Source organism: Lemur catta, chromosome 17, assembly GCF_020740605.2.
Source record: "Lemur catta isolate mLemCat1 chromosome 17, mLemCat1.pri, whole genome shotgun sequence".
Lineage (NCBI taxonomy): Eukaryota > Metazoa > Chordata > Mammalia > Primates > Lemuridae > Lemur > Lemur catta.
This window is the reverse complement of record NC_059144.1, coordinates 24,447,606-24,474,670: the sequence shown is the minus strand read 5'-3', so window position 1 is coordinate 24,474,670 and position 27,065 is coordinate 24,447,606. Positions and strand designations below refer to the sequence as shown.

At 50.6% G+C, this 27,065-nt stretch overlaps 1 protein-coding gene across 1 annotated transcript in view; it reads left to right on the top strand.

The window, feature by feature from the left end:
* EFCAB8 (EF-hand calcium binding domain 8) overlaps positions 1 to 21,951 on the top strand; it is a 50,694-nt gene extending 28,743 nt beyond the window's left edge. The window contains exons 18-28 of the mRNA XM_045528427.1: positions 593 to 663; positions 3,994 to 4,198; positions 5,068 to 5,280; positions 6,386 to 6,514; positions 10,886 to 11,107; positions 11,678 to 11,836; positions 13,815 to 13,983; positions 18,730 to 18,847; positions 19,941 to 20,136; positions 20,221 to 20,319; positions 21,304 to 21,951. Of these exons, the coding sequence (XP_045384383.1) occupies positions 593 to 663; positions 3,994 to 4,198; positions 5,068 to 5,280; positions 6,386 to 6,514; positions 10,886 to 11,107; positions 11,678 to 11,836; positions 13,815 to 13,983; positions 18,730 to 18,847; positions 19,941 to 20,136; positions 20,221 to 20,319; positions 21,304 to 21,765 (2,043 nt within the window). The 3' untranslated portion in view covers positions 21,766 to 21,951. The remainder of the gene's footprint in view (positions 1 to 592; positions 664 to 3,993; positions 4,199 to 5,067; positions 5,281 to 6,385; positions 6,515 to 10,885; positions 11,108 to 11,677; positions 11,837 to 13,814; positions 13,984 to 18,729; positions 18,848 to 19,940; positions 20,137 to 20,220; positions 20,320 to 21,303) is intronic.
* Positions 21,952 to 27,065: the final 5,114 nt, after the last annotated feature.

Genomic DNA, 27,065 nt, shown 5'->3' with positions numbered 1-27,065 from the left:
TTAAGGTTTCCACAGGTGTTAGCTACTCTTGCTTTTTAAATTTGTCAGCACTTCTCATCCCACATATTGGAGCTTTGGACTGCATTCCCAACAGTCAGGTCAGGTGATTCCAAGCCATGCGTGCTCACCCCTATTTGGGAAATGCCTGGCAGGATTCTAGGGACAGTGCATGGGCGTGGCATAGTGCAAAGCCAGCACTCCCACTTTGGGACTTGAGCCCACTACCTTAGCCCCGTGACACAGTCCTTTAACCAACTCAGAAAGAGTACTTCACCAAGAAGTGAGGGGGTTGAGTATTGCTCCAGATCCTAACACTCAGTGGTTACTGGACCCTAGCCAGGTCAGTTGCCTAGTTCCCAGGTATCCCCTCTATAAAATGGACATGGATACCTACCCTATCTGCCTCCCCTAAGGCCATGAAATGAGATAATGGGATGTGGGAACACTCTGAAAAATACAGCGTGGCATTGACTCTAGGGAATGCTCATCATCTTTGAGACATTTGACTTCTTGCTTGGTATCCTTAGGAAGACATTTAGGGCCCAGAGCCATTTTCTCTGAGGAGTTTTAGAATTCTGTTTTCTTTCAACAGATTAGTGGGATTGTCCATATGAACAAAGTGTACTACATAACAGGGTGGAGTAAGAGAATCACCTGTTTCATGTGAGTAGAAGCGTGCATGGTGAGCTGGTAAGGGTAGCTGAGCGTTCTCTTTCCAGGTGGGTTCCTCCATTCCTGGCTTACCTGGTGGTTGGAACACCAAGTAGGAAACTAGTGGTGGGTAATGACTATTGCTTCATCTGCTCATCCAGTCATTCATCCATCATTCACTGGGGCTAATGTATTCTTGACTTTTTGCTGGGTGCTGGGGATGGGTATAAACAAGAATGATGGAGTCTCCATCCTCCTGGAGCATCTATTTTAGCAAGGGAACGTCTTAGTCTGTTTGGGCTACTATAACAGAATGCTATAGTGGTATTCTGGCTGGCTTATAAACAACAGAAATTTATTTCTCACAGTTCTGGAGACTGGGAAGTCCAAGGTCAAGGGTGCTGGCAGATGTGGTGTCTGGTGAGAGCCCACTTCTTGGCTCATAGACAGCTCTCTTCTTGCTGTAACCTTACGTGGTGGAAGGGTGGGAGATCTCTCTGGAGTGTCTTTTATAAGGCCACTAATACCTTCATCACCTCCCAAAGGCCCCACCTCTAAATACCCTCACATGAGGATTAGAGTTCAATTGATGAATTTTGGGAACAAAATTCAGTCCATAGCATTCTGGTCCTGGCTCCCCAAATTCATGTCCTTCTCTCATGCAAAATTCATTCATTCCATCCCAATGGCCTCCAAAGTCTTAACTTGTTCCAACATCAACTTTAAATTCTAAGTCCAAAGTCTCATACTATCTAAATCAGATATGGTTTATATTATCCAAATCAAGGTATGATTCATTCTGAGGCAAATTCCCCTCTAGCTGTGAACCTGTGACACCAATGTATTATGTGCTTCCAAAATACAATGGTAGGACAGGCATAGGATAGACAAAATGGAGAAATAGGAAAGAAGAAAGGAGTGACATGTCCCAAGCAAGCTGAAAATCCATCAGGGCAGATTCCAGTAGACCTTAAGCCTCAGAGATATCCTCTTTGGCTTGCTGCCCTGCCCTTCAGGTGCCCTGGGGTGGAGGTCCTGCCTTCCAGACTCACTGGGGTGGCAACCCTGCCCCTGAGGCTTTGCTAGGCAAGGGTTGGGACCCCAGGGCTCTGGAGAGCCCAACCCCCACAGCTTCAGGTGGCTCTGCCCCCCACGGTGGCTCTGTGTCTGGACCCCGTTCCTGTTGCGGTTCCCTGCATGGGCTCCTGGCTCTCTGGGGCTGAGATCCTTAGCCCGTGGCTCTGCCGGGAGGCCCAGTCCTGTGAGATCCAGGTGGAGCTCTTGCTGTACCAGAGCCCACTGGAGCTGCCCCTGGGTGGCTGAGGAGCGAAGGGAGTGGAGCCTGTGAGGTGAAGTGATTGTGGGCAGGGAGTGCTGCAGTTCCACAGGCACTGGCGGCCCCTCCCTTGTAACTATTATGGCCCTAGAGTCCTTGCACTCTGGGCTTGAGATGGGAAGGCTCGTCCTAATGATCTCTGAATTGCCATCAGGGTCATTCTTCCATTGTCTTGGAGAATAGCACATGGCTTCTGGTGAGATGGTTGATCCAATCCTATCAGATAGTCACTTGGCTACACCTCTAGTGTTACCTCCTGAACAGGCCTTCTCATCCCTTTCTACATGGATAGGCTGAGAATTTTCTGAATCTTTAAGTTCTGCTTCCTTTTTAGTTAACAATTTGGTCTTTATTTTTTAATTTTTTTTTTGAGACAGGGTCTGGCTCTGTCGCCCTAGCTAGAGTGCGGTGGCATGATCATAGCTCACTATAACCTCTAACTCTTGGGCTTAAGCGATCCTCCTGCCTCAGCCTCTCAAGTAGCTGGAACTACAGGCACACGCCATGATGCCCGGCTAAGTTTTCTATGTTTAGTAAAGACAGGCTCTCACTCTTGCTCAGGCTGGTCTTGAACTTCTGACCTCAAACAATCTTCCTACCTTATCTCCAAAAGTGCTAGGATTTGTATTTTACTATACGCAGTCAGGAGAAGCCAGGCCACTCCTTCAATATGTAGCTTAGAAATTTCCTCAGCCAGATTTCTAATTTCTTCTCTCACAAGTTCTACCTCCCGCAAAACACTAGACCATGAACATAATTCAGCCAAGTTCTTTGCCACTTTTTAACAAGGATGGCCTTTCCTCCAGTTTCCAGTAAGATGTGCCTCATTTGCACCCAAGACTTCACCAGAATGGTCTTTACCATCCATATTTCTACCAACATTCTACTCAGGATCTAAGATTGAGGCTTTCTCCGCAGCTGTCTTATTTTCTTTCTGGGCCCTCCCAGGAGTCACCCTCAGTGGTCTGTGCATAGCATTGTAGCCTTTTTCTAGCATGCACCTCAGAACTGCTCTAGCTTCTACCTATTATCCAGTTCTAAAGCTGCCTACACATTTTGAGGTATTCATTACGACAGCACCCTACTTCCGGTACCAATTTCTGTCTTAGTGCACTCGGGCTGCTATAACAGAATCCCGTGGAGTAGGTGGCTTATAACAGAGATTTATTTCTTACAGTTCAGGAGGCTGGGAAGTCCTAGATGAAAGCACTGCAGATTCGGTGTCTGGTGGGGGCCTGCTTCCCGGTTCATAGATGGCCATCTTCTCACTGTACCCTCCCATGGCCAAAAAGACGAGGGATCTCTCCGGGGCCTCTTTTTATACGGGCACCAATCCCATGTGTGAGAGCTTTGCCCTCCTGATCGAATCACCTCCCAAAGGCCCCACCCCCAACACCTTCACATTGAGGATTAGGTTTTAACATGAATTTTGGGAGAACACAAATGTTCAGTCTGTATCAAGGAGGCAGACACTAATCAGATAATTTCATTTATAATTATAAAGTATATTGCATGCTATGAAAAACAAGTAGAGGTTTCTGGGAGTGGGTGGAAACCTGATTTCTTCTTGGGGGGCAGTCAGAAAAGGCTCGGCTAAGGATGTCGCGGGTGGAGTGTGAGCTAAAGGGTGAGCAGGAGAGGTCTCGGTGAGGTCCTTGGGATAGAATGTGCATTCCAGGCAGAGGGAACAGCACGTGCAAGGTTCCTTCCCTTTTAGGGGGCCTTTCCCCCTTCTTTGAGCCTTAATCCTTATCTCGGTGTCTGGGGGTGAATTAAGATTCATTATCCATAAGGTTAGTTTATGTAAAGCACCTAGGACAGGGTCTTTATAGTTGGCACATAGTAAGTGCTCAGTAAATGAGGCCAATGGCTTCAACGCAGCTCTGACACCTGAGATTATCCTTCTCTGAGTCGGCTTCCAGAATCCTAAAGGCCTCAGTGTTCCCCCAATAGAGCATTAAAGGCAGAGCTCTCAGCTCTCCTGCCTCTGGCCATATGCACAACAGGTTCCACGAGACCAGTCCAGTGCTCTTGTGCCACCACTGGCAGACCTTCCACACAGAGGATGTCCTGAGCATGGCCAAGTACCGGGACCAGTTCCTCGGGACCGCCTCCTACAATGGGGACATCCTCTTCTGGAGCACCAACATCTTCAAGCCCGTCTTCAGTTTCAACGCCTCTGAGAGCCCCTTGCCCTCGCAGCCCAAGAGGGTATGGTCAACTCTCCTCTCACCTTTCTCTCAGCTGTGGGCCAGATCCCATAGGATGTGGAGGACAGGAAGCACCCTGGGAAGTAAAAGGGACAGTGGTGACTTGTTCTGGAGGGGGTTGGGAACAAGGCAGGTAGGTAGTAGTTTCCCTAATTTTCCTCATTGGACAGATGAGAAAACTGAGGCACAGACAGGTTAATCACCTTGCCTAAGGTCACACAGCCAACGAGGGGTAGCTTCAAACTCAGGCAGTCTGATTCCAGGGCTGATGGTGCTAGTCCTGTCCTTGTTAGTATTACAGGGTACTCATTCCTTCAAGGCGGCTCACATCTTACCCGTTGCTGTTACACATTACTGCTCTGGGCCCACCAGGCTCCTAGTAAGGACTTAGGAAGCCCATACAGTCTCTGAGTTGCCATATCTTAGCAGATTAAAGCTGGAAGGGACCTTAGGGGTCACCTCATCCAGTGATTTTCCAAAGGTGTTGGAGAGAGATGTTTGGAAGTTATTGCAGGGGTGAAGGGGCTCAGGTAGGTGGGGCTTCCCCAGAATAGCTCAGCTTTTTATCCGTTTTACACTTTAGAGCTTCCTTTGAGATTAAAAACAACCTCAAAAAGATTTGGAAACCACTGTCCATTTTACAGATGGGGAGACTGAGTTCCTCATGGGAGCAGGGTCCTGCCTGTGGGTACTCAGGGCATGCACAGCTCGCCCGGGGTGGGGTCATAAGCTGTGGTCTGATGCCTTTAAGGGTGTTAGGTTTCTGGGAAGCAAGGCCTGGGTGCTGGCAGGGCCCCGCAGTGTTGACACAGGGCTGAATTTCCCTCCGCAACACTGCAATGCCCCAGGAGCTGCTCTCCCCCGGCACAGGTGAAAGATGTGGATGGCTGCCTGCCCGAGAGCCACGGGCCCAGCAGGCCCTGTGTGGAGCAGGAGAAGTGGGTGAGCAAGGCCCACAGGAAGATCTCTAGCGCCAGCCACAGGACTGTGGCCAATGCCAACCTGAGGCGCAGCCTGACGTCAGCTCCCCCGGTGATGAGACATGAGGGAGACAAGGAGCCAGACGGGCCTGTGCCCCAACAGGTGGGAGCCAGAGCCTCAGCAGAAGGCGACCCTCACTCTCCAGCCACCTGCGTTCCTTCGTTGTGTGTTTGTTTTCTTATACGAAGGCACTTTTTCCAGAGTGTCTTTCAGTCCCATCGCATCTAACCCACTCTGCTGCCTCAAGCCTGGGCGTGGCCTGTTCCCAAAGTCTGAAAGCTTAGAGGCAGGACCCAGAGGGAACACAACCCCAAAAATCTAAAATTGGATGTTAGATCCTGGGTTCCATTCTCAGTCTTCAAGCTCAAATCTCCTGGCCCCGGCCCAGGTGCAGAGGGGAACCATGGAGGCCTCACCTCCTTGGAGACCAGGCTGGGAAGGTCTGAGGCCCAGATGCCGGCAAACCACTTTCCTCCTCCTCTGGGCCCTGTGTCTGTCCCAGGACTAACCCTTCCAAGAATGACTGACAGCTCTGTTTTGGGGGAGCAGGGAGAAAGAGCAGGAGGAGCCACTCTCCCTGCCCGCAGGGGATGGGTAGGCCTTGGACTTGCAGCCGCGAGAACATTCCAGCAATGAGGGCAGGAGGCTCATGTGGCACCAGAGGAGCCCGTCAGACTGTTTCCCAGCCAAAGTCTGATTCTCGTTCCCGGAACCGAGGCTTGAATGAGCAACACCGCCTTGCCCAAGCACACAGTAGTTGCCAGGCGTAGGCAGTCTAGACCTGGATCTCACATGATCTGCCAGGACATGATTCTGCCATTAAGGTGTGTACCCTTTACCGTACAACACTCATGCCATCTTTGAAGTGTCAGGGTCACACCCCTTCTTTCAAATCTTCTAGAGCAATGCATACATATGCCCCTCTGTCCTCACTTTTAACCAGGGTGGTCTCTTCCAGGACAAAGGAAGGGTCTTTCCCAAAGGCAAACTCAAGCCTCTGCCTCCGAGAGCGGAATTGCTGGTAACTTAAAATGGAGATTTCCCAGCATCAGAGTGTCTTAAAGCTCAGGATGCACCAGACTCCCTGCTCTGCTTTCCATAGGGTGGTGTAGGCGGCTGCTCATTCATCATCTGCCCCTGATATCTGGTCCCCATGGGGAAGGGAAAGAGCCTCATGGTGACCTGGGAGGCCCATTTTTCTTTCCAGAAACGTTCCAACGCTGACAGATCCAAGCGGCCAAGCAAGCCCCAGAGCAGACAGCCATCAATGCAAGAGGCGGAAGTGAGAGGGGAGTTGCAGAAGATGTTGCTGCAGTCCAGCGCTTCCGTGGAGAAGGTCGGCTGTTCTCTGCCAGGGAGTGGGCTGTGAGCCAGGGAGCTGGCAGTCAGATGGGGTGGGGGCTTGGGCAAGGGGGTGCTTTAGGGTCACCCTCATGCTTGGGAGTGCTGGGCTGGGAGGTAGGAGAAGTGACATTTCCGGAATCCACTGTTAGAATGCCCTCCTGTTACCGGTACGGTGTTTTGTTTGGCATTCAAGTAGGGGGATTGGTTCATCTCCATTCTCTGTTCCTCCCATACCTTACTCTTTCTGACCCTGGACACCCCTCACTGTGATAGTCACTCCCCCTCCTGAAAATACATATCGTGGTTGAGTGAGGGTGTGGCAGGCCTGCCCCATTGCCCAGCTCCAGGGACCAGGGGCGGTGCCCCCAGAGTGGGGTCCTGTGGTACTGGGTGGAGAGCGGAGAGTGGCTACACATTCTCTTCTGTGAATGTTCTTCCTTCCCTTTTAAAAAGTACCTTAAAAAACTTTTAAAAGTAATAATGCTAGTTAATTTAAAAAAAGAGTAGAAGTGTGTGTAAAGAGAAAATAAAGGGCCCCTGTGTGTTGCTCATCCCACCCCATGCCACTCGCAACTCTCAGTCACTGTTAACAGATTGGTTTGAGCCTTTGTATGTTTTTTAGACCAGTGACATAAAGTGATAGCTGTGTCCTGCCATTTGCTTTTTTATTTAAGTATATATCATGGATATGCCTTCATGTCAGTAATTTAGATTCATCTTAGTCTTTTGTTATCTTATTCTTTTTAATAATTTCGTAGTGCCCCATAATTTGGATGTATCATGAACTATTAAGCCAGTCTTCTATTGATATTCATGTAGTTAGTTCCAGGTGTTAGCTTTTAGGAGCAGCACTGCATTGAGCATCTTTGTGCATACGTTTTGGTGTACTAGTGTGAGTATACTGAAAGGGTGGATTCTTGGAAGCAGAATTGTCAACAGACCCTATCTCTTCAAATCTGTGAATCCACAGCAAGTGGTTCCAAACCTGACCTTTTGAGTTGGTGACCTAGTGCTGTCAGGGCACAGGCATTTCCTACATGCCAAGCACTGGGAGGGAACCGTGAACAAAAGACACCAAGCCCCTGCCTTCATGGAGCTGCCATTCCAGTTGGGGCAAGACAGACAATTAACCAGCAAGTGAAATAAAGGGCACATCAGAGAGTGAGCAGGTCGAGTGGAGAATAAGAAAGCTAGGAAGAGGGTGGGAGGAACAAGCATGGGAGGTGGCAGTGGTGTTGCTGTTTAATAGGCTGGTGGAGGAGAGCTTCACAGAGAAGGCAACATTGCACAGAGCTTGAAGGAAGCAAGGAAACAGGGCCTGCAGTTATCTGGAAGGAGGGTGACCCAGGCAGAGGGAACAGCAGGCACAAAGACCCTCCTGGAGAGAGCTTGTTTGGAGTTCAAGACAGAGCACTTCTGTTAATTTGGTGTATTACATTTATTGATTTTTGTATGTTGAACCATCCTTGCATTCCAAGAATAAATCCTACTTGGTCATGGTATATAACCCGTTTAATATGCTACTGAATTTGGTTTTGCTAGTATTTTTTTGAGAATTTTTGCATCAGTGTGTTTTTGGTTTTGTTTTTTGTTTTTTTTGTTTTTTGGTTTAGGATGATTTATTAGGAGAACTTCCTGATAGAAGCATGGTCTTTGGTAGATAGGTAGATCTTCCACATAGCAACTCCTGAGACCCAGGGCTTATATCTTAGGGAAGAAGTATACGTGGTCTGAGAGGAATGTGTAAGTGGCTAAAAGTGTCATAGCCTATTATGTATGCAGCAACATCAAGGGTTGTTTTGAAGGAAAGTGATACTTGCAGTGAATATTGTGTTCCCACATAAAGAGTAATACATCAACTAGACACTTTGGAGGCATTCCTGGACTTGGGGTTAGTCAGGTGGATTAGTGTTTAAAATAAAATCACTTTTGTCCCCATAAATAAATTGCATAAACATTGCATAAAAGATGTTAAGCAAAAAGCACTCATCTCCTTAAAAGGAGAGAGGGGGAGGACAATGAGGCTACTGACCATCACAGCATGGCCAAATAACACAGTCTCAGTAGGTAATTGCTGGACCTTTTTGACCAATGGATCTGTGCTTTGCAGGTGTGTACCACCACTGGGTTTCACAGGCTTCTGTAAATAAAGTGATTTGCAGTTCTCTCTTACTCGGCATTCTTCTATTGTGAAACTATTTGGTAAAGAGAAGCTTGAGTTTCTAATGCACTTCCATCAGCTTTATTGGAGCTGGTTTTGTACTATGGTCACCCGTTTGACTTCCTTCATGATTGATTCTCTGAGAGCCAAAGGACCCTGCCTTGGATGCTCAGTGGAAGAACACCCTCTGATGTCTCCCAATGTCTTGCACTGTGGCTCTTCTGTAGCAGAGGTGGAGAGATGAGAGGCCAGGGCTCACACCATTCCAGTGGGACAGTTACTTCCTTAGGCTGCTGCCCTGACCTCTCAAAAAATAGGATCTGCCTCTGGGCTCTAGTGAGGGGAGAGGAACCTGCCTCCCAGTTGGCTGATCAGAAATATGTTACCCATATAGACAGGCAAACACCACCATTTAGTCGGAGTGGGGATGACTAGAGGAAGGGGAAATGTGAACTAGTTTGGCATTTTTTTTTCTTCTTTCACCCATGGATATAAAATGAGCAGATAGTTTGGGATGTGGTTATTGGTTATCTTTGGATAACAAAACAATAAATAGGGTTTCACACAATATAAACATGGCTTTTGTGGTCAGTGAAAGCTGTTGTTGCTTGAAAGATGAAAAATTGTTTCAGGTACAGGCTGTGTTCAAGATGTCAGTTATCAAGGTTTTGTTAGTCTCCTAGAAGTGTGCAGCTCTGCCTGGGATCAGGTCACTCATCTTCCTCCAGAACTGAGCTGGAATCCATCCCTTTGAACTTTGTCTGTCTCATTCGATGGAGAGTGATAAAGGCCAGGTTGAGTGACTAATCCATTAAAAATGAAGGTAGAGCATGTTAGCCAAGGAAGAGTTAACTCAACTTCAAAAAAATGACCTTGATTGAGAGGCAGAGATGGGAGGATCCCTTGAGGCCAGGAGTTCAAGACCAGCATGGGCAACATAGCAAGGTCTGGTCTCTACCAAAAAATAATTTTAAAAAAATTAGCTGGGTGTGGTGGTGTGTGCCTGTAGTCCCAGCTACTCACTCAAGAGGCTGAGATAGGAGGATCCCTTGAGCTCAGGAGTTCAAGTCGAGCCTGGGCAACACAGCAAGACCTCATCTCAGATGATTCGTCTGGTCCCGGGCTGCAGCTTCGGTTTGCTCTGCCGTGGGGCTCCCGCCTGCTAAGCGTGATGCTCTGCGTCAGTGTTCATCAGGGATATTGGTTTATAGTTTTGTTTTTTTTCTGTAGTGTCTTTGTCTGGCTTTGGTATATGGATAATGCTGGCCTTGGAGAATGAATTGGGATGTGTTACTTCCTCTTCAGTGTTTTGGAAAAGTTTGAGAAGGATCAGTGTTTATTCTTCGTTATATGTGTGATAACTTCACCAGTGAAGCCATCAGGTCCTAGTTTTGTCCCTGACACCTGGGCCAATGGGGAGCAGGTTGAGCATCTTGTTTTGGACTTCTTTGCAAATAAGAATAATCAAGATTTTTTTTTTACGTTGTTGGTGACATGTTTGGGGACACATTAGCCATCACAACATCAAGTTCTGAGTTAGCAAGAGCGAGGAAGCCTCCGATCTCGCCTTCCCGGCCTGACTTGCTCTGCCCCCTACCTGACTGTGCTCTCAGCCTCCAAAGGGTGCCAGCAAGAAACTCTCTTCCCTGCTTGCCACGCCAGGTACCTTCCCATGGTGGCCCCCACGTGGGCCACAGGAGTGGCATGTAAGGCAGAAACGAGCAGAGGGGGGGCTTAGCAAAGGGTTTGATCAAAGAGAGACTTGAACAAGAATTTGGTTAAAATGCTTTCTTGATGATCAGCTAGAAATGATGGGTATTTCATGATAGATACAGATGAAGAGGAATGAGTTCCTTCTCTAAATCATTTTGAGTTGAGTTACAGGTCTTGAAAAATCTTGTTTGAGCCTTATGTCAAGTCAAACTCGTGAGTCTTCATTCAGTAAACACTTATTGATCATGTCCTATGTGTCAGGCATCGTTGTGGTTACTGAGGATAAAGTAGTGAATAAAAAAGACGCAAATCCCTGTCCTCTATAGCTCATGGTCCAGTATGATGTTCCTTGTCACCAGCTAGGTAGGAAGTGTGGAATCACCATCACTGTTCTTGTTGGGTGCCCAGGAACTTGGGGGACCAGGTGGGTGCAGCGACTTTCCCGGGTTCCCTCAGCCCTGCTGAGCCAGGCCCCCCTCTCCCACACAGATCATCTTCCTGCAGACCAGGCCTCGCCAGCTGCACACGGCTGCCCTGCTGAGCAGCTGCAGCAACGGCTACATCTACGCCTGGTCCATCCACGGGAACGGAGGCCTGCTGGGGAAGTTCCCTGTGGACCTCAGAGCCAACGGGGATGTTGTCGTGGGTGCCATGGCCACTGACAAAAATGACTGGATCCTCATCACGGGGGATTGCAAAGGACAAATCAAGGTGAGGAAAAGCGGGCATTAAGATTGAGGGGCTAGTGCCAGCTGAGCTTTTGGCCCCCTCTTGGTTGCACGTGGCCCTTGTCTAGTGCCTGCTCTCTCCGGGTACTGGTTTCATTTGTGACACGATGTGGGGAAGAGGGTGGATTGCCTTAGAAGGCCTCTCCTGCTCCATTTGCCCAGAGAAATGAGGGAGGGCTTGGTGCAAAAGACCTTCCAGGAAGCCTTTGCCAGGGAATCCCATGCTCCGTCATTGTCCTCTGATGACTCCCTCATCCCCAGTCGTGTGGCTAATCTGCCACCAGCTGTCTCAGGAACTGATTTTGTGCCTTGTGGTAAGACATGAGGCAGGATTATCTTGTCCTTGAGCCAGCCACACCCTCTTTGCCAGCCAGCCAAGGAGTCTGGCCTAGATGATCCCTAAGGCTCCTTCTGGCCCTGAGTGGCCAGGTATCTCAGAGGGTAGGTAAGAACTGCCCCCGGAGTGAAGAGGAATGGTTTGGGAGGAGCTCACAGAGTGAGGTGGGGCCTGGGTCAAGGGGTGCTAGGCCACTAACCCATACTTTGTGCCTAGATCTGGGACATCAAGGATTACTGCGTAGTCACTCACCAACGGCCATCCCAGTCTGGTGGGGGTGAGGGCGTCTCTGAAATAGAGAACAAGTTCCGGGTCTTAATTCCTCAACAGATTGGGACCGGCTTCTCACACTACAGTCCCTCGGATGAGGAAGAGGTAGGAAGCTTCCTGGAAGGTTGCTCAGGAAAGTGCCTGTGAGCCCCGCTAATGAGCTGGGACATGGTTCCCTTACTGAGATGATGAGCTTTCACGTTTCCTGGTCATGGTTGTCTGGCTGATGTGGGGAAGCCTTCATTAACCAGAAGTCATCAATAACCAGTAAAACACAAGAATACACACACCAAATACATGCACACGTACACGCACACTCAAGCACACCCTGCCTTCCATGGACTTTGATCTTTGCAACAAGGACTCTGAAGTCATGAATTCTTCTTAAAAATAATGAAACTATTTATGTGTTTTCTTGAATAGACGATACATTTACATGGATCAAAACTCACTTGGTATTTCCCTGATGACTAATAAAGTCGAGCACCTTTTCAATAGTTATCAGGAAAATGCGTCCTCAGTAAATGGTGCTGGGAAAACTGGGGATCCATATACAAAAGAGTGACATTGGATCCTTATCTCACACAATATGCAAAAATCAACTAAGATGGATTAAAGACTTAAATATAAGATCTGAGACTGTAAAACTACTGGAAGAATACACAGGGAGAAAGCTCCATGACATTGGCCTAGGCAATGATTATTTAGATATAACCCCAAAAGCACAGGCAACCAAAGCAAAAACAAATGTGACCACATCAAACTAACAAGCTTTTGCACAGCAAACGAAATAATTACCAAGGTGAGAGATGACTCACAGAGTAGGAGAAAGTATTTGCAGATGGGCGCGGTGGCTCACCCCGTGATCCTAGCACTCTGGAAGGCTGAGGTGGGAGGATTGCTTGAGGGCAGAAGTTCTAGACCAGCCTGAGCAAGAGTGAGACCCTGTCTCTACTAAAAATAGAAAAAATTAGCCAGCCAACTAAAAATAGAAACAAAAAATCAGCTGGGCATGGTGGCATGCGCCTGCAGTCCCAGCTACTCAGGAGGCTGAGGCAGCAGGATCACTTGAGCCCAGGAGTTTGAGGTTTCTGTGAGCTAGGCTGACGCCACAACACTCTAGCCCGGGCAATAGAGTGAGACTCTATCTCAAAAAAAGAAAAAAAAGAAAGTATTTGCAAATGATACATCTGGTAATGGATTAATAGGTAAAATATATAAGGAACACAGCTTAATAGCAAGAAAACAAATAAACCAACAAAAATTGGGCAAAGGACCTGAATAGATGTTTCCCAAAAGAAGACATACAAATGGCCAACAGGTTCATAAGGAAAAATTATTAGCATCACTAATCATTAGGAAATACAAATTTAAAACGCAAAGAGATATCACCTCACATCTGTTAGAATAGATATTATCACAAAGATGAGAGATAAATGTTGGCAAGGATGTAGAGAAAAGAAAAGCCTGGTGCATGTTGGTGGGAATGTTAACACCATGTTAACACCATGAAAAACAGTATAAAGCTTCCTCAGAAAACTTAAAATAAAACTACCATATGATCTAGCAGTCCCACTTATGGGTATATATCCAAAGGAACTAAAATCAGTATGTCAAAGGGATTTCTACACTCCCGTGTTGATTGCAGCATTACTCACAATAGCTAAGATACAGAATCAACCTAAGTGGCCATCAGTGGATGAATGGATAAAGAAAATGTGGTATATATACACAATGGAAAACTATTTGGCCTTAAAAAAGAAGAAACTCCTGTTATTTGGGACAACATGGATGAACCTAGGAGACACATTGCTAAGTGAAATAAGCCAGGCACAGAGAGACAGATGCTGCATGATCTTACTTACGCATGGAATCTAAAACGTCAACCCAGAGAAGTAGAGAGTAGAATGATGCTTACCTAAGGTCATGAACAAGTCAGTGTGGGATATGTTCAGAACTAGAGCTCTAGTCTGTGTCCCAGGGCCCCTCCAACCAGGCTCTGCCACCTCCGGTCCTGTGTGCCCTGTGATGGGCCTGTATAGTGGTCGTGGTATAAACAGTTCTCCTGTACTGTCTTCTATAGGTCGTGGATGGCCAGACCATTTCCCTGGTTCTCCCCAAGCTCCTGATTACCTGGAAGGGCCATGTGGATAGTGTGACGGACATCCTGTATGTGGACAGCTTCCAGCTGGTTATCAGTGCTGGCCAGGACCGGAACGTCAAGGCTTGGAAACTCTCCGGTGATGCCATTGGTATGTGTCCTGAAGCGCAGCTATGCCCTGTGGCCCTTCTTGTCCCTGGCCCTGTTAGAATGTAAGCTGGCATGAACCTTACATGCTGTGGGGAGGGGGTGTCAGGCCACAGCAGCTGCCTTTGCTCAAATAGTATTACAGGACGTGAGTCTGCCCAGCTGTCCATTCCTCCATCAGCTCCTCAGCCATTCACCCATCCACCCAACATTGTTTGCCTTTGTATATTTTTGTAGATCATATATCTGATAAGGTATATTCCTCTTTTTTAAAAAATAAACTTAATTGTTATATTATACATAAAGAAAAATGCGCAAACCAAAGGAGTTCAGATGGATGAATTTTCAGAAGGTAAAACTATACCCATATAGTCACCATCCATATCAAGGAGCAACTAGTGTAGCCACCATGGAAAACAGTATGGAGGTTCCTCAAAAAATTAAAACTAGAACTACCACACAATCCAGCAATCCCACTGCTGGGTATATATCCAGAGGAAATGAAATCAACATGTCGAAAGAGGTATCTGCACTCTCATGTTTATTGCAGCACTATTTATAATAGCCAAGATATGGAACCAACCCAGTTGTCCAACAATGCATGAATGGATAAAGAAAATGTGGCACCTGTACACAGTGCAGTACTACCCAGCTATAAAAAAGAATGAAATTGTGTCATCTGAGACAACATAAATGGACCTGGAGGACGTCATGTTAAGTGAAATAAGCCAGGCACAGAAAAACAAATACATTATCTCAGTCGTATGTGGGAGCTCAAAAAAAAAGAGTTGATATTGTGGATATCACAGAAGTAGAGAGTAGAACAGTGCCAGAGACTGGAGAGGGGAGGGAGGAGAAGCGGATGGGGAGATTTTGGTCAGTTGGTACAAAGTTACAATTATTGATAGATAGGAGGAGTGAGTTCTGATGTTTCATAGCACAGAACGATGAAGACGGTTAACAGTAAGGTATGGTATGTAACAAAATAGCTGGAAGAAAGGCTTTTGAATGTTCTCACCATAAAGAAATGATAAATGCAGGAGTAATGCGTACGCTAAATACCTTGATTTGATCATTATATGATATATATGTATCAAAACATCAAATTGTACCCTATAAATGTGTGCAGTCCCAATATGTCAATTAAAAAAACCAAAACCAATACTCTAGGGGTCCCCCATCTGCCCCCAGCAATCCTCCCGCCTCGGCCTCCTAGAGTGCTAGGATTACAGGTGTGAGCCACAACGCCTGGCCACTATTTTGTTTATTTATACTCTAACTTTTATTATTTCCTTCCCTCTGTTAACTTTGAGCTTAGTTTGTTCTTCTAGTTTCTTGAGGTGTAAAGTTAGATTGTTTATTTGAGATTTTTCTTCTTTTTAAATGTCAGCATTTACTACAATAAACTTATTTCTTGGTATTGCTTTTTGCTGCATCCCATAGGTTTTGGTTGCTATGTTTTCATTTTCGTTTGTCTCAAGATATTTTCCAATTTCTCTTTTGATTTCTTTGACTCATTGGTTGTTTAAGGGTGTGTTGTTTAATTTCCACGTATTTGTGAATTTTACAGTTTTCTTTTTGCTACTGATTTTTAGTTTCATTCCACTGTGTCTGAGAAAGTCTTTATTTCCTCCTCAAAGGACTTCCCCCAGGGGTCCTTTGAGCTTCTTGTACCAGGATGTCTAGATTTCTAGCAAGGCCAGGGAAATTTTCCTCCATGATTCCCTCAAATAGGTTTTCCAACCTGTGTGTATTTTCTTCTTCTCCCTCAGGGATGCTTTGGATTTTTATGTTAGGCCTCTTTACTTCATCCCATATTTCTCGTAGGCTTTGTTTTTTCCTCTTATTTTTCTGCTCTGTCTCTTTGACTGACTTGTTTAATTCAAAGGTGTTGTCTTCTAGCTCTGAGATTCTTTCTTCTACCTGATCTAACCTATTCTTAAGGCTTTCCACTGTGTTTTGTATTTCCTTGAAGGAATTTTTGTTTTCCAGAAGTTCTGTTTGATTTTTCTTTGAGAATTCCATTTCTTTAGTGAAATTTTCATTCATTTCCTGCATTGTTTTTGTGGTTTCTCTGTGTTGGGTTCCTATTTTCTCTTGTATTTCATTGAACTTCCTTACAATGAAAGGAAGCTCCCCGCCTCTGGGCAGAGCCCACCAGGGAGGGGCTGAAGTGGCCCCACTCAGCCAGAAAGTCTGCGTGTGGAGGCAGGGCTGCCTGAGACCCGCAGTCTGGAGCAGGCCTTGCTCCTCTCCACCCTCCCCTATCCTGTGGTTTCCCCTGGTGTCTGCTGGCAGACAGGACCTCAAGGCAGCTGAGCTCCCCCACGACTGTGATGCGGGCCGGGAGGTTCCCTGCCCAGGATCCCTGCCTGAGCTGGGACTGTGGTCCTCCTGTGGGAGCAGGGGTGCCCCATGAGCATGCTGCAGCTAGGACTCACACTGCGCTCTCCCCCCGATCTGCCCCTGTGGGCACCCGCGCCTCCTGAGATTAATTCACAGATATCCCCTCCGTCCCTCTGGCCAACACGATCAAGACCTGGGGGTACCCGACCTGGCCTGTGCACCCATCCCTGTGGCCCTGGAGATCATCCCTGACCATGCCAGGGAGAAGCGTGCTGGTCCCAAATTGCCCATGAGGTGCCCAAGCACCAAGGGTTTTGTGTCCCTCCGCCTCTGGGTGTGCCCCATTCTGATGGGGTCACCAGGCAAGCTGCACTAGGGAGGGCTGGCAGGCAGGGAGCTCACAATTCGAGCACCCCTCAGCCCACTGCTGGACTCCAAAAGCAAAGGTCTGAGCTCCACTCTCTGTACAAGCCTCTGTGTGGCGGCTCAATTGTCTCTCTTGGCAGCCACCGGTCGGGGAAGGGAAGGGGAGAAAGAGTCTGGATGGAGGAAAGCTAGCAGCACTCTGGTCCTGTCCGCCCCTCTCTCCCAGAGGCCGTCTGCCCAGAATGACCGGGCTCCGAAGTCACGCAGCTCTCCCGGGACCCACTGGACCCCTGTGGCTCCTGTAGGCCGGGCTGAAGTTGGGAAATGTCTGTTGGGAACAAGCAAGACGAAACCTGGGGAGTTGAAGCCCCCTGGGCAGGACACTGTCAGTTGGTTTTTTGATGCACAGAAATTTTTAAGTCTAATGTCTATTTTTGTGTTTGTTGCCTGTGCTTTTAGTGGGTAATTTTGAACTTTTCTCATCTAATTTTCTAAGAAAGACTAAAGTTAATGCCTTTACCTTTTCTTGAACAAGACAAGGACGTGAATTAGCAAGCTTTAACTTCTTTTAACTCCCCTCTCCTACTTGTCATATTTTGAACTCCCTTCTCCTGCCTTCGATATCTTTATTGCCTAACATTTTAGTTCCACCTTGTTCTTGATTTCACATACTGTATTTTTTAGTATTAGAATGCCCATTTGATTCTTTCCTATAGATTGCAATTCTCTGTTGAAATCCTCATTCCACCCCCCCCCATTTTCTTCATATTTTCCTTAATTTTATTTAACATTATTTATAATAGTTTTAAAGTTTTTTTAATCTGCTGACTCCAATGTCTGAATCATCTGAAGGGTCTGCTTCTAATGCCTATTTTTTCTTTTGATCATTGGTTATATTTGCCTGCCTTTTCACAGGTCTTATATGTAAAACAACAACAACAACAAAAAAAACTTTCCTGGACTTTGTATAAAAGAACTGTGGAGACTGAAGTTGATATTATTTCCTCCCAGAGCATTTGCTCTTTCCTCTGTTTAGGGCTGATCACCTCAGTCCAAGCAGGCATTGAGCTGGGTTGGGGCTGGGCTGCAGCTTCAGGGAGACTAAGTTTGCCTCTGTCGTGTCAGAGTGAAGTTTGTTGTGTGTGTTGCAGATCTCTTCAGTGGGACTCTGCCTCCCCATGAGCTCGTTCTGCTTTTCTAGCCCAACCCCTCTAACCCAAGCCTCCCCGGCGCTCAGCAGATGTCCCAACAGGAAGAGTGTCTGTGCATTTAGGGCTCCACTCGACTTAACCCATCACGCCGGCCACAGCGGCTGTCAGAAGCTCTGCTCGTTTCCTCTTCTGTCTAAGCCAAGCCTGATTCTTACTCAGCCTGTGCCCAGACTCTGTAACAACCCCCAGCCAAGAAAGCAGCTCACAATCTCAGTTCTTCTTGGAAAGATTCTTCCTCTTCTGTAATTAGTCCATCCAATCCTCTTTGCTTCTACGGCTGTCCAGTGATTTTTTTAAAAAAATGATTTTGTTCCCTGTTTTATTTTTCTTAAATTTTAAAACTCTGTAGCAGGAGAATAACCTATGACTCACTATTCCCTACTCAGAAACAGGACTCAAGCTTTGCTATGTTCACCACCTGCTTTTTCCTCCAGCCCCGTTCCTCTCCACCCCCACCCCAAATTCACCTTTGATGGGTGTCTGGTCATTTTATGCTGTTGCCATTTTATACCTGAGCTACCTGAAGCCCACCTGAGGATCACTCGGTCCCTGCCCCAGTACTCTTCCGTCTCATCCCATGGGCGGGCAGGGTGCCCTAGGCCTGAGCTCCAGGCGTGTCCTAGGGCTAGTGTCCAGTTCATGCAGATATTTGTTGTGTGTTGGGCGGAATGCCTGGCAGACAGTGGGCACTCAGTATTCGGGTGAGTGTGTGGGCTGGGGGTAGGGGGTTGCTGGCTGACACTGGAGGCCGGAGGGTAAGGAGCAGAGGGTTCAGAGGAGAAGATTACGCCGGTCCTTGTTCTGAGCAGCGTCTGGTCAAATCACAGGAACGTTTGGCCTGAGTATGTGGAAAATACTCCATGATGCCCCTGGTGGTCTTCAAGAACAAAAGGCAAACACGGACTCCACAGGCACCGCCGGGAAGGCCTCCCACCTGGAGCTGCAGTGAGTTAGCACAGCACACTTGATCTTCTCTGGCTGGAGGAGGGAGATGCCACAAGCCTCCCCAGGCTCTAAGAGTCCTCTGCCTGAGTTGGGGAGAGCTGGCCATGGTCGGGGAGGGCCCCCGGAAGGCCAGAGGCTTGGGACCTGCAGGCAGCTTGACTTCACAGGTTCCAGCCCAGCTCAGCTGAAAGACTGAGCAGTGAAAGGGGGAAAATACAAAAACCCAAGCGCTCACATGGGACCCTGCCTGTGAGCCAGGCTCAGATTCACCAGGGCCAGCTTCCCTGCAGAGGTCATTTCTACACGTCCAGGGCATTGCCTGGGACCCACGGCCAAGGCTCTGGCCCTGAGCAGACATTTGTGTTACTTCCCTGATCCACAGGGAAGAGCAGGCGGCTCGCTACTCGTTCCTTCCCATCTAGGTTTCTCCCCTACCCACTCCATCAATAATTTTGGTTCATTCAAGAAAAAATGTATTGAGATCCTGCTGACTGCTAGACCTTGTACTAGGTTCTAGAGATCCAAGACTTTCCAGACAGGTCCTGCCTCACAGAACTCACAGTTCACTCGAGGAGATGGACATGCAAACTTGTGACTACAGTTTTATGTGATAAGTGTTGGGAGTGTTAGGAGAACAGGGATGGCTCAGAGGACAATCTACCTGACTGAATGGGTCAAGTAAAGGCTTCATAGGAGAGGAGATTTTGAGATTGGGTTTTGACATGTAAGTAGGAGTTTGCCAGGCACTCACAGAATCTTTGTGGTTCTTGACATTCCTGTTGGGGAATATCAAACAAGGCAAAGGTAGGGTTTCTCTGAGGGAGGAGGGTGGGGGATATTTAAATATTCCAGAAGGGGTCAAAGTAAGGCCAGAACAGAGTGTCAGGTCTCCGAGGAGGAAAGCACAGGTGGTGGAAGAGTGGCAGGGCTTGCTGGGCCAACCGAATCTGGGCTTTGCTAACATTAATTACACACTTGCTCAGTGAGGGGCCCTGGGGAGTCTGGCCTCAGGGAGGGGTGAGATTGGAGGGGATCAGGCCCTTGCAGGGTGGTGGGTAGGGGGACGTCACGTGAAGGAATCCCCTCACACTAGGGAGGAGCAGGATCTCACTGAGGCCCTGGTGTACCAACGGCGGAAGCAGGTGGCACTGCTGGCCCTCCTGAACGAGAAGGCAGATACGGAGGCGGAGCCTTGGGCCAAGCTGCAGAAGCTGTCCCCGCTGTCCCCATGGGCTGGAGAGCGCTTCCCGGAAGACATCGAGGACAGCTGGAGCAAGTGGGAGTCTCAGGTAAGGCTAGGGGAGTGTGGGGACGGGCACAGAGGCTCCCCTGCCCCCCAACCCCCGGCTTCACTCTGGGCATGACTCCTGCAGGTGAGCAAAGTCTTGGGAACAGCATACAGGCCCAAGGAGCGGTGGCGGAATACCAGGTTCCTGTCCACCCACGTGCAGTATGGCTGGATGAAGCAGCAGGTGAGGCAGGACAGGCCGCTCCCCGAGAGGCTGGGGCGGAGCCAGGGCATCCCACCCCATCAGCAGCCACCCTGTGCCCCACATGACCCTTCAGTGGGGGTGATGGGGACATTCGCCCTTTTAAAGGACTCTGGGCCACAGATGGTTCTGGGGTGAGGCTGGTCGGGCTGGTTTGTTTGCCAGGCCCCTGGCTGAGGCCGTTGGCACAGCTTAGCCCTTGAGGACAAGCCTCACTGGGCCTGTGGGACGGGGTCCTCCTTGGTGCTAGCACCTGGCTACGGCCTTCAGGGTGTTTACCACGGCCTGTGGCTGCTCCTCTGCTTGTTAGTATATTTCCTGCCTGTATCCCCACCTCTGTGGGTGCCCAAGAGCAGACACGGGTGTCATGGTGGCACAGTGAGGGACAAAGTAAGTAGATGGAAGGAGTGGCTCTGCTTGTGGAGAAATGGAGGGAGCAAGGGACTTTGGAGAGACCAGATTCGAGCTCTATCCTGCGTCTGGCCCGGGCCGGTCCCAGCCTCTCCCTCCTGTCTGCCACAGAGGCATTGTGGGCGCCCCTCCTCTCTCTGGTGGGATTAGGAACAAATGAGATGATGACAAAGGGCATGTCCCTGCAGGGGGAGAGCTGTCCTGGGCAGGGGAGAGCTTGGTATGAGAGGGATCACTCCGGGGAGCTCCTAGCACCTGGGCCTCACACAGGGTCCAGCCCTGGCCTCGCTCGAAGGAGGGAGCAGTCTGGGTGCCGACCTCACAGGGTTGCTGCGAGCACCAAACGATGGTGTGGAGGGAGGGCTGGGTGCTGGGCCTGGTGTCCAGGGGGCGCGGGCCCGTGGGCCGTGGTCATTGGTGACAGCCACAGTACTGTGGCGTCTTCTCCTTTTGCATGGGCAGACCGCGGGGCCCTTCCTTCCTGTGAGCCTGCCCTTGGTCCTGGGTGCCCTCGGCTCCAGCGGGTGCCCGCGCCCCCTGCTCTGTTCCCCGCAGATCTCGCCCCAGGTCTACCAGAGCCTGCACTTTGCTGAACTGACGCCCATCCAGCAGCCCAGCTTCCCGACCAGCAGGGGCCCACACGTCCTCCTGGCACCCCCTGACATCCAGAAGGACCTGGAGCCTGGCCGGGAGCTGGCCATGATGGAGGCCACGGCCAACACGCTCCCCACCACCTCCTCCCGTTCTTCCTTTCTGTCCCCGACAGCCTCAGCCTCCAGGTTGCCGGACTCCGCCTTGCCCGCCTTCCTGAGGCCACAGTCCTCCGGCTTCTTGCTGCGCCCCTGGTTGGCCTCCACGGCCCAGTCCACACACTCGATCCCATCCCCAGTGTCCAAGCCCACCCTGCAGAGGTTGGTGAGCTCCATGCCCATTGCCGCCTCCCCCAAGCAGCTCCCAAGGCCTCTGAAGACCACCTTCATGTCCTCTGTGGAGAAGGGCCCCCACATCAGGTTCTGAGGTGCCCCGGCCTTCTCTCTACTCCTCCAGCAGGGCGTCCCAGCCCGTGGGGTCCTGCATGTCCCTGGCTTATGCCCTGCGAGGCCCAGAGGGTGTGGCCCTCCCCCTGCTACCCCCGTCTGCCTCTCTGGTGAAGTCCACCTGTCCCTGCCCGTCTTCTCTCTGGCTTCGCACCAGAGTCCTGGAGAGGAGAATAAATTTTCTCAGATGTGGGAGTCCTATAGGTGATGTGATTGGGCTGAGTGTCCCTAGCTGCCTTAGGTCCCCACTTATCTCTGGGGCCGGTCACATCCCTGGGCAGAGGCAGGGAGGAGGGCCCCTCCCCTAGGACACGTGGGTGCAGCTGGCTGAAGCCCAGGGTGGGGGCTTTGCAAGCCCCGTGCTGATGTGGTGGGTGGGTCACACTTCTGGGGCAGGGGGTTGGCTCAGAACATGGTTCAGCCTGTCTGATGTCTCCTGCTCCTGGTGTCTGTCTGTCCTTCTTCACCACCAGACACCCCCAGGCACCCTGCGTTGACAAGCTGCTCTGTCCCATCTGCAGCTTGGTTCTCTCGGGGCCTCTTGGTTTCTTGCTGCCTCTGGGCCTCACAGCAGTCCAGAGGGGTGGACTGTGAGGGCTCCTACAGCTCCTCGGGCACAGAACCCTCCCCAGGGTGTCCGTGGGCTGGCGCGGGGCGACCGGGGGCTGCCAGAGCCCCACCTTACTCTCAGAGCCCCGGCCTGGCTGGCCTTGTGATGAGATGAGCTGCCGGCAGGGTGCGGTCTGTGAGCTGGGCCGTCCCTTCCCTGGCAGAACCATCAGAGCCTGGTTCGGAACAATGGTCCCTGCCCTGGCAGGCGGGGAGGAAGTGGCAGAGCTGTGACTCACACGACTCACCTAGGGCCATTGTTCAGTCACACCCATTTGGGGCAGTTACACCATGTTCCACCTTGCTCCACCTCCAGGCCTGCAGTGGGGGCTGCCGGGGCCACCCACATTAGGGAGTTGCAGGGTGTGAGTGCTCAAAGGCCCCCCAGGACTCAGCTGGTCTAACCCTGTCATGATGTGTTTATTTTTTAATGGGAAACTGAGGCCCAGAGAGGGGCTTCATAGGGTCACAAATCAAGTTAGTGGTGGAGACAAGAATTGAACCCGAGTCTTAGAAGTCTCAAGGCATGATTCCCCTCCCCCGGCTCAGGGCACGTGCCATGTGGTACACAGCGTGTTACTATCTTCACAGCACCACCCTATGTCCCCATTTTATAGATGAGGAAACTGAGGTGCAGGCATGTGAAGGTCACATAGTGACTCGGTGGCTGCCAGGGCCCAGGGCCCTAGCTCTTGAGCACCATGTGTTGATTCCTTGAAGGCAAGAGTGGGCCCAGGAGGGACAGGTAGGATCTGGAAGGAAAAGTGTCCTAGAAGGAAACTGGAACATTCTAGATGTCTTGAAAGGTGTGTGTCTGCAAGGCTGGTACCCTGAGTCCGCTGCAGGACGGGTGTTCCTGGGAGGCCAGTGTGGCCTGGAGCTGGGTGCTCAGGGGGACACGGGAGGGGAGGGCCTGGGGCGGGGAGGCGACCTGCGTGAGTTTCCTATCGCTGCTGTAACACGTTACCACAAACGTAGCGGTTGAAAACAGCACAAACTGCTTCATAGTTCCGGACTGTGCAGTCTGATTTGTTTCAGTGGACTAAAGTAAAGGTGTCAGCGGAGCCGCGTTCCTGCCGCAGACTCCATGGGAGGATCTGTCCCCTGCCTTTTCCAGCTGCCAGGGCCCGCCTGGGAGCCAGGGCGTTCTCTGGCCCACGGCCCGGCGTCAGGCTGCCATCTGCTCCCCAGTCACATCTTCTCTCACTCAGACCTCCTGTCTCTTTCTCTTTTTTCTTTATTTTCTTACCCAAATTCACACACACGCAAGTCCCACCTGTCTGTCTCTTTTAAGGAACCTGTGATGACACTGGGCCCAGCCAGGTAATCCAGGATAGTCTCTCCATCTCGAGGTCCTTAACTTAATCACATCTGCAATGTCCCTTTTGCCATGGAAGGTGACTGTCACATTCCAAGATGAGGACATGGATATCAAGGTATGTACAGCAAGATTCTCACCCTTCCTTCCTCTTTGGTCCCTGGTTGGCCTTGCAGATGCTCATGCCATCCTCACTGTGCCCCCGCCAGCAGCGCAGGTGGTCACTGCCCCCATTCTACAGATGGGGAGACCAGGCCCAGAGAGGAATGACGACCTGTGTAAACTGAGGCCCCTCAGACCACAGCTCTCTCCAGTCTGATTCGTCTGGCTAATTTATCACGAACCTTAAAAGAGAACATAGGTCATGATGTTCTTCATATATGAAGATACCATTCCTAGGGGTCAGAGGTGGTGAAGCTTGAGGCCCTGCCACCCTGAACCCCTCGTGCTGTTTCAGATTCAGTGTCCATGGCAGGGGCATAGCTTGGGGCCACGCTTACAGGGAGGTGGCACCCACGTCACCCCCAGACAGCCCAGGTCACCTGGCACCAAGCCAGCAGAGCTGGGGCCCTGTCTATGGAGCCAGTCGGGGCAGGGGACTCCGGGGATCAGCTGCGACATGGGCTGGAGGAGGCTGGAGAGGCCTCTGGCCCTTGGGTTTTCAAGCTGGGTCTGCCTGAGTCCCCAGGAGCCACTGGAAGGGGAGGCAGACGGGGCAGGAGGTCCCAGGTCCCCTTACCCCCTCACACAGCCGCTACATGTAAGCCTCTTACATGCAGTTAGTGCCGAGGGTCTGTGCAAGGCGGCCTGGCAAGAGGGCGCTGAGGTCAAAGCGCTGGGGAACTACTCGCTCCGGTGCACAGATACCACCCCCATCCACGCACCGAGAGGTCCTTGGGCCTCCTTTTGAGCAGCCCCAGGGTCTGGGGCTCTCACGGCACCTCATGGGTTTGTGGGGCTTAAAGCTTATACAACATTCCCTTAAGAAAACAAATCTGCGACAACAGGTACAAAAACCAGACTCAGGCTTATCAGGGGCCCCCAAGCTTAAGCCTCATTAGCTTCCCAGGAAATCCGCACCTGGCAGCCCTCGTTGTTTTTCACTTTCACAACAAACATTCATTAAGTGCCTCCTGGTCTAGAAAATTCCTCCTCACAGTGGAGCTGAAAAAGGTGCCCATCTGGGGCCCAGGATGGGCTGGGCCGAGAGGCTCATGGCTTGTGTCCCTGGGGTCCCAGGTCCTCCATCTGCCCCCAGGAAGAGGTGCTGGGAACCAGGAACAGTGTGCTCAGGGTGCGGGCACAGGGGAGAGGGGGCCGCCTGCCCGGGCCAAGCAGACCCCCAGAAGGCCTCCCCTGGCCTGCCCACACAAAGCCCCTTCCCAGCTGGGACTTCTGCCCTTGTGTCCTAGGCTCCTCGATGGCCCCTAAACGCTGGTAACAAGGTGCCACACCCTGGGTGGCCTTAAACACAGAAATCTATTACCTCACAGTTCCCAGGCCACATCCAAAATCAAAGTGTCAGCAGGGCCACCTTGAAACCCGTAAGGGAGGATCTGTCCTTGCCTCCTCCAGCTGCTGGCGTTGGCCCACAATCCCTGCTTACTGTTCCTTGGCTTGTGGACGCGTCCCCAAGCTCTCCCTCCGTTGTCACTTGCCATCTTCTGCATGAGTCTTCCTGATGTCTTTGGTACGGACACTAGGCATATTGGAGTAAGGGCCCGTCCTACTCCAGCATGACCTCGTCTTCACTAATGACATTGTCGGCAACGGCCCTATTTCTAAATCAGGTCACTTTCTGAGGTAACAAGGGTGAGGACTTCAGCATATCCTTTTGGAGGACACAGGTCAACCCATAGTAGCCCTCCAGGCGGGGGGCAGAGGAGAGTGTGGCCACACTGGAGATGTTTCCAGTCTCTAGAACTGGCACCTGAGGCCAATCTCCATGGTTGAGTGTGGCCAGGGACAGGAGGTGGGACTCAGACCACACAGATTTGGAAGTGAGTTATGGGACTGGGGTGAGGTCACAACTCAGATTGGAAACACCAGGAGGGGCATGGCATGGGCGGCTGTGGCCATTCTCAGAGGGGCTAGGCACGTGCTTCCTACCAGCCCAGGGTGTATTTCCAAAGCCCTCTCTTGCCCACGAGCTCCTTGGAACAGGCCAATGGACTTCCTAGGCATTTGCTCCACTTCACAGCGGGGCAGTCTGCCGCTCAGGGAGGGATAGGGGTTCACAGCTGGAAACTGGTGGAGCTGGGATTTGAACCCAGGTTTTTCTGAGCCGGAGCCCTCTGATCCTTCTGCTGTGGCCTGCTCTGGGCAGCATCTCAGGAGGAGAACTCAGGAAGTGGGGAGGCGCGTGGGGTACTCAGTGAAGGTGGCAGTGGGGCAAGGCCAGCTTCAGGGCCACCCCCTGCCCAGAGGCTGTTGGGAGAGCGTGGGCCGCGGCAGTCACCAGGAATTGGGGGGTTTTCTTAAAGGCGTCTGCACAGCCCTGAACTGGAGGGTGATCAGATTTTCCTCTAGAGACCAAGGTTGTGATTTAGTGGCCATCTGGCTGGACACTAGCGGCAAGGACAGGCCAACCTGTCCCAAACCTCCACCTGGCCCTGAGACTCTGAGCCCTTCCCTCGGTGGACCTAGGCCCGTTACAACAACCTCTTACTGCGTTTCCCTACATGTTTTAGTTCTGGCATGTTGTAGCTACTTAAGAAATAATTGTACGGTCTGAGTCTCACCTCCTATCCCTGGCCACACCCAACCGTGGAGATTGGCTTCAGGTTGCAGAGCCTGCAGGCGGCACCCTAGGCAGCAGGTGCCCAAGATACAGCCCTCACAGGCCCCAGAACACAGACAGGGCTGAGCTCCGCTAACAGCGACACGAGTGGCCCTGTCTGTCCTGCTGCCCACACAGCCCCTCCCGCCTGGGATGTCGGGCAGAGAGTTCCAGGGCACCACGGTCAGAAGGAGCTTAGAACCCAGATGGGGAAATGAAGGCCAGCGTCACACGGAGCTGGCACATGAGGACCCAGCCCCGACCGGTGCTTCCCCAGTGCCCACACGCCCCTCCCAGCTCCTGTCCCCTGCTCCCCGGGCCCTGGCTCCTCTCTGCCTGTCCTCTGCCTTTTGCACCAGTGGCCTTAAAACCTGCTTAGATTTAGCTCTTTTCTGACTCTGAAAGTAGCACAGGCTGAGAATAGAAAATTAGGAAAATAATAGAAAAGCACAAAGGCCAATAAAAACCATTGGGATCCTATCACCCAGAGACAATTTTGGTGCATTTTCTCCTAGACTTTTCTCTGTTCCTCTGCGAGCTCGTGCACATACCCACAACGTGTCCACACTCACAC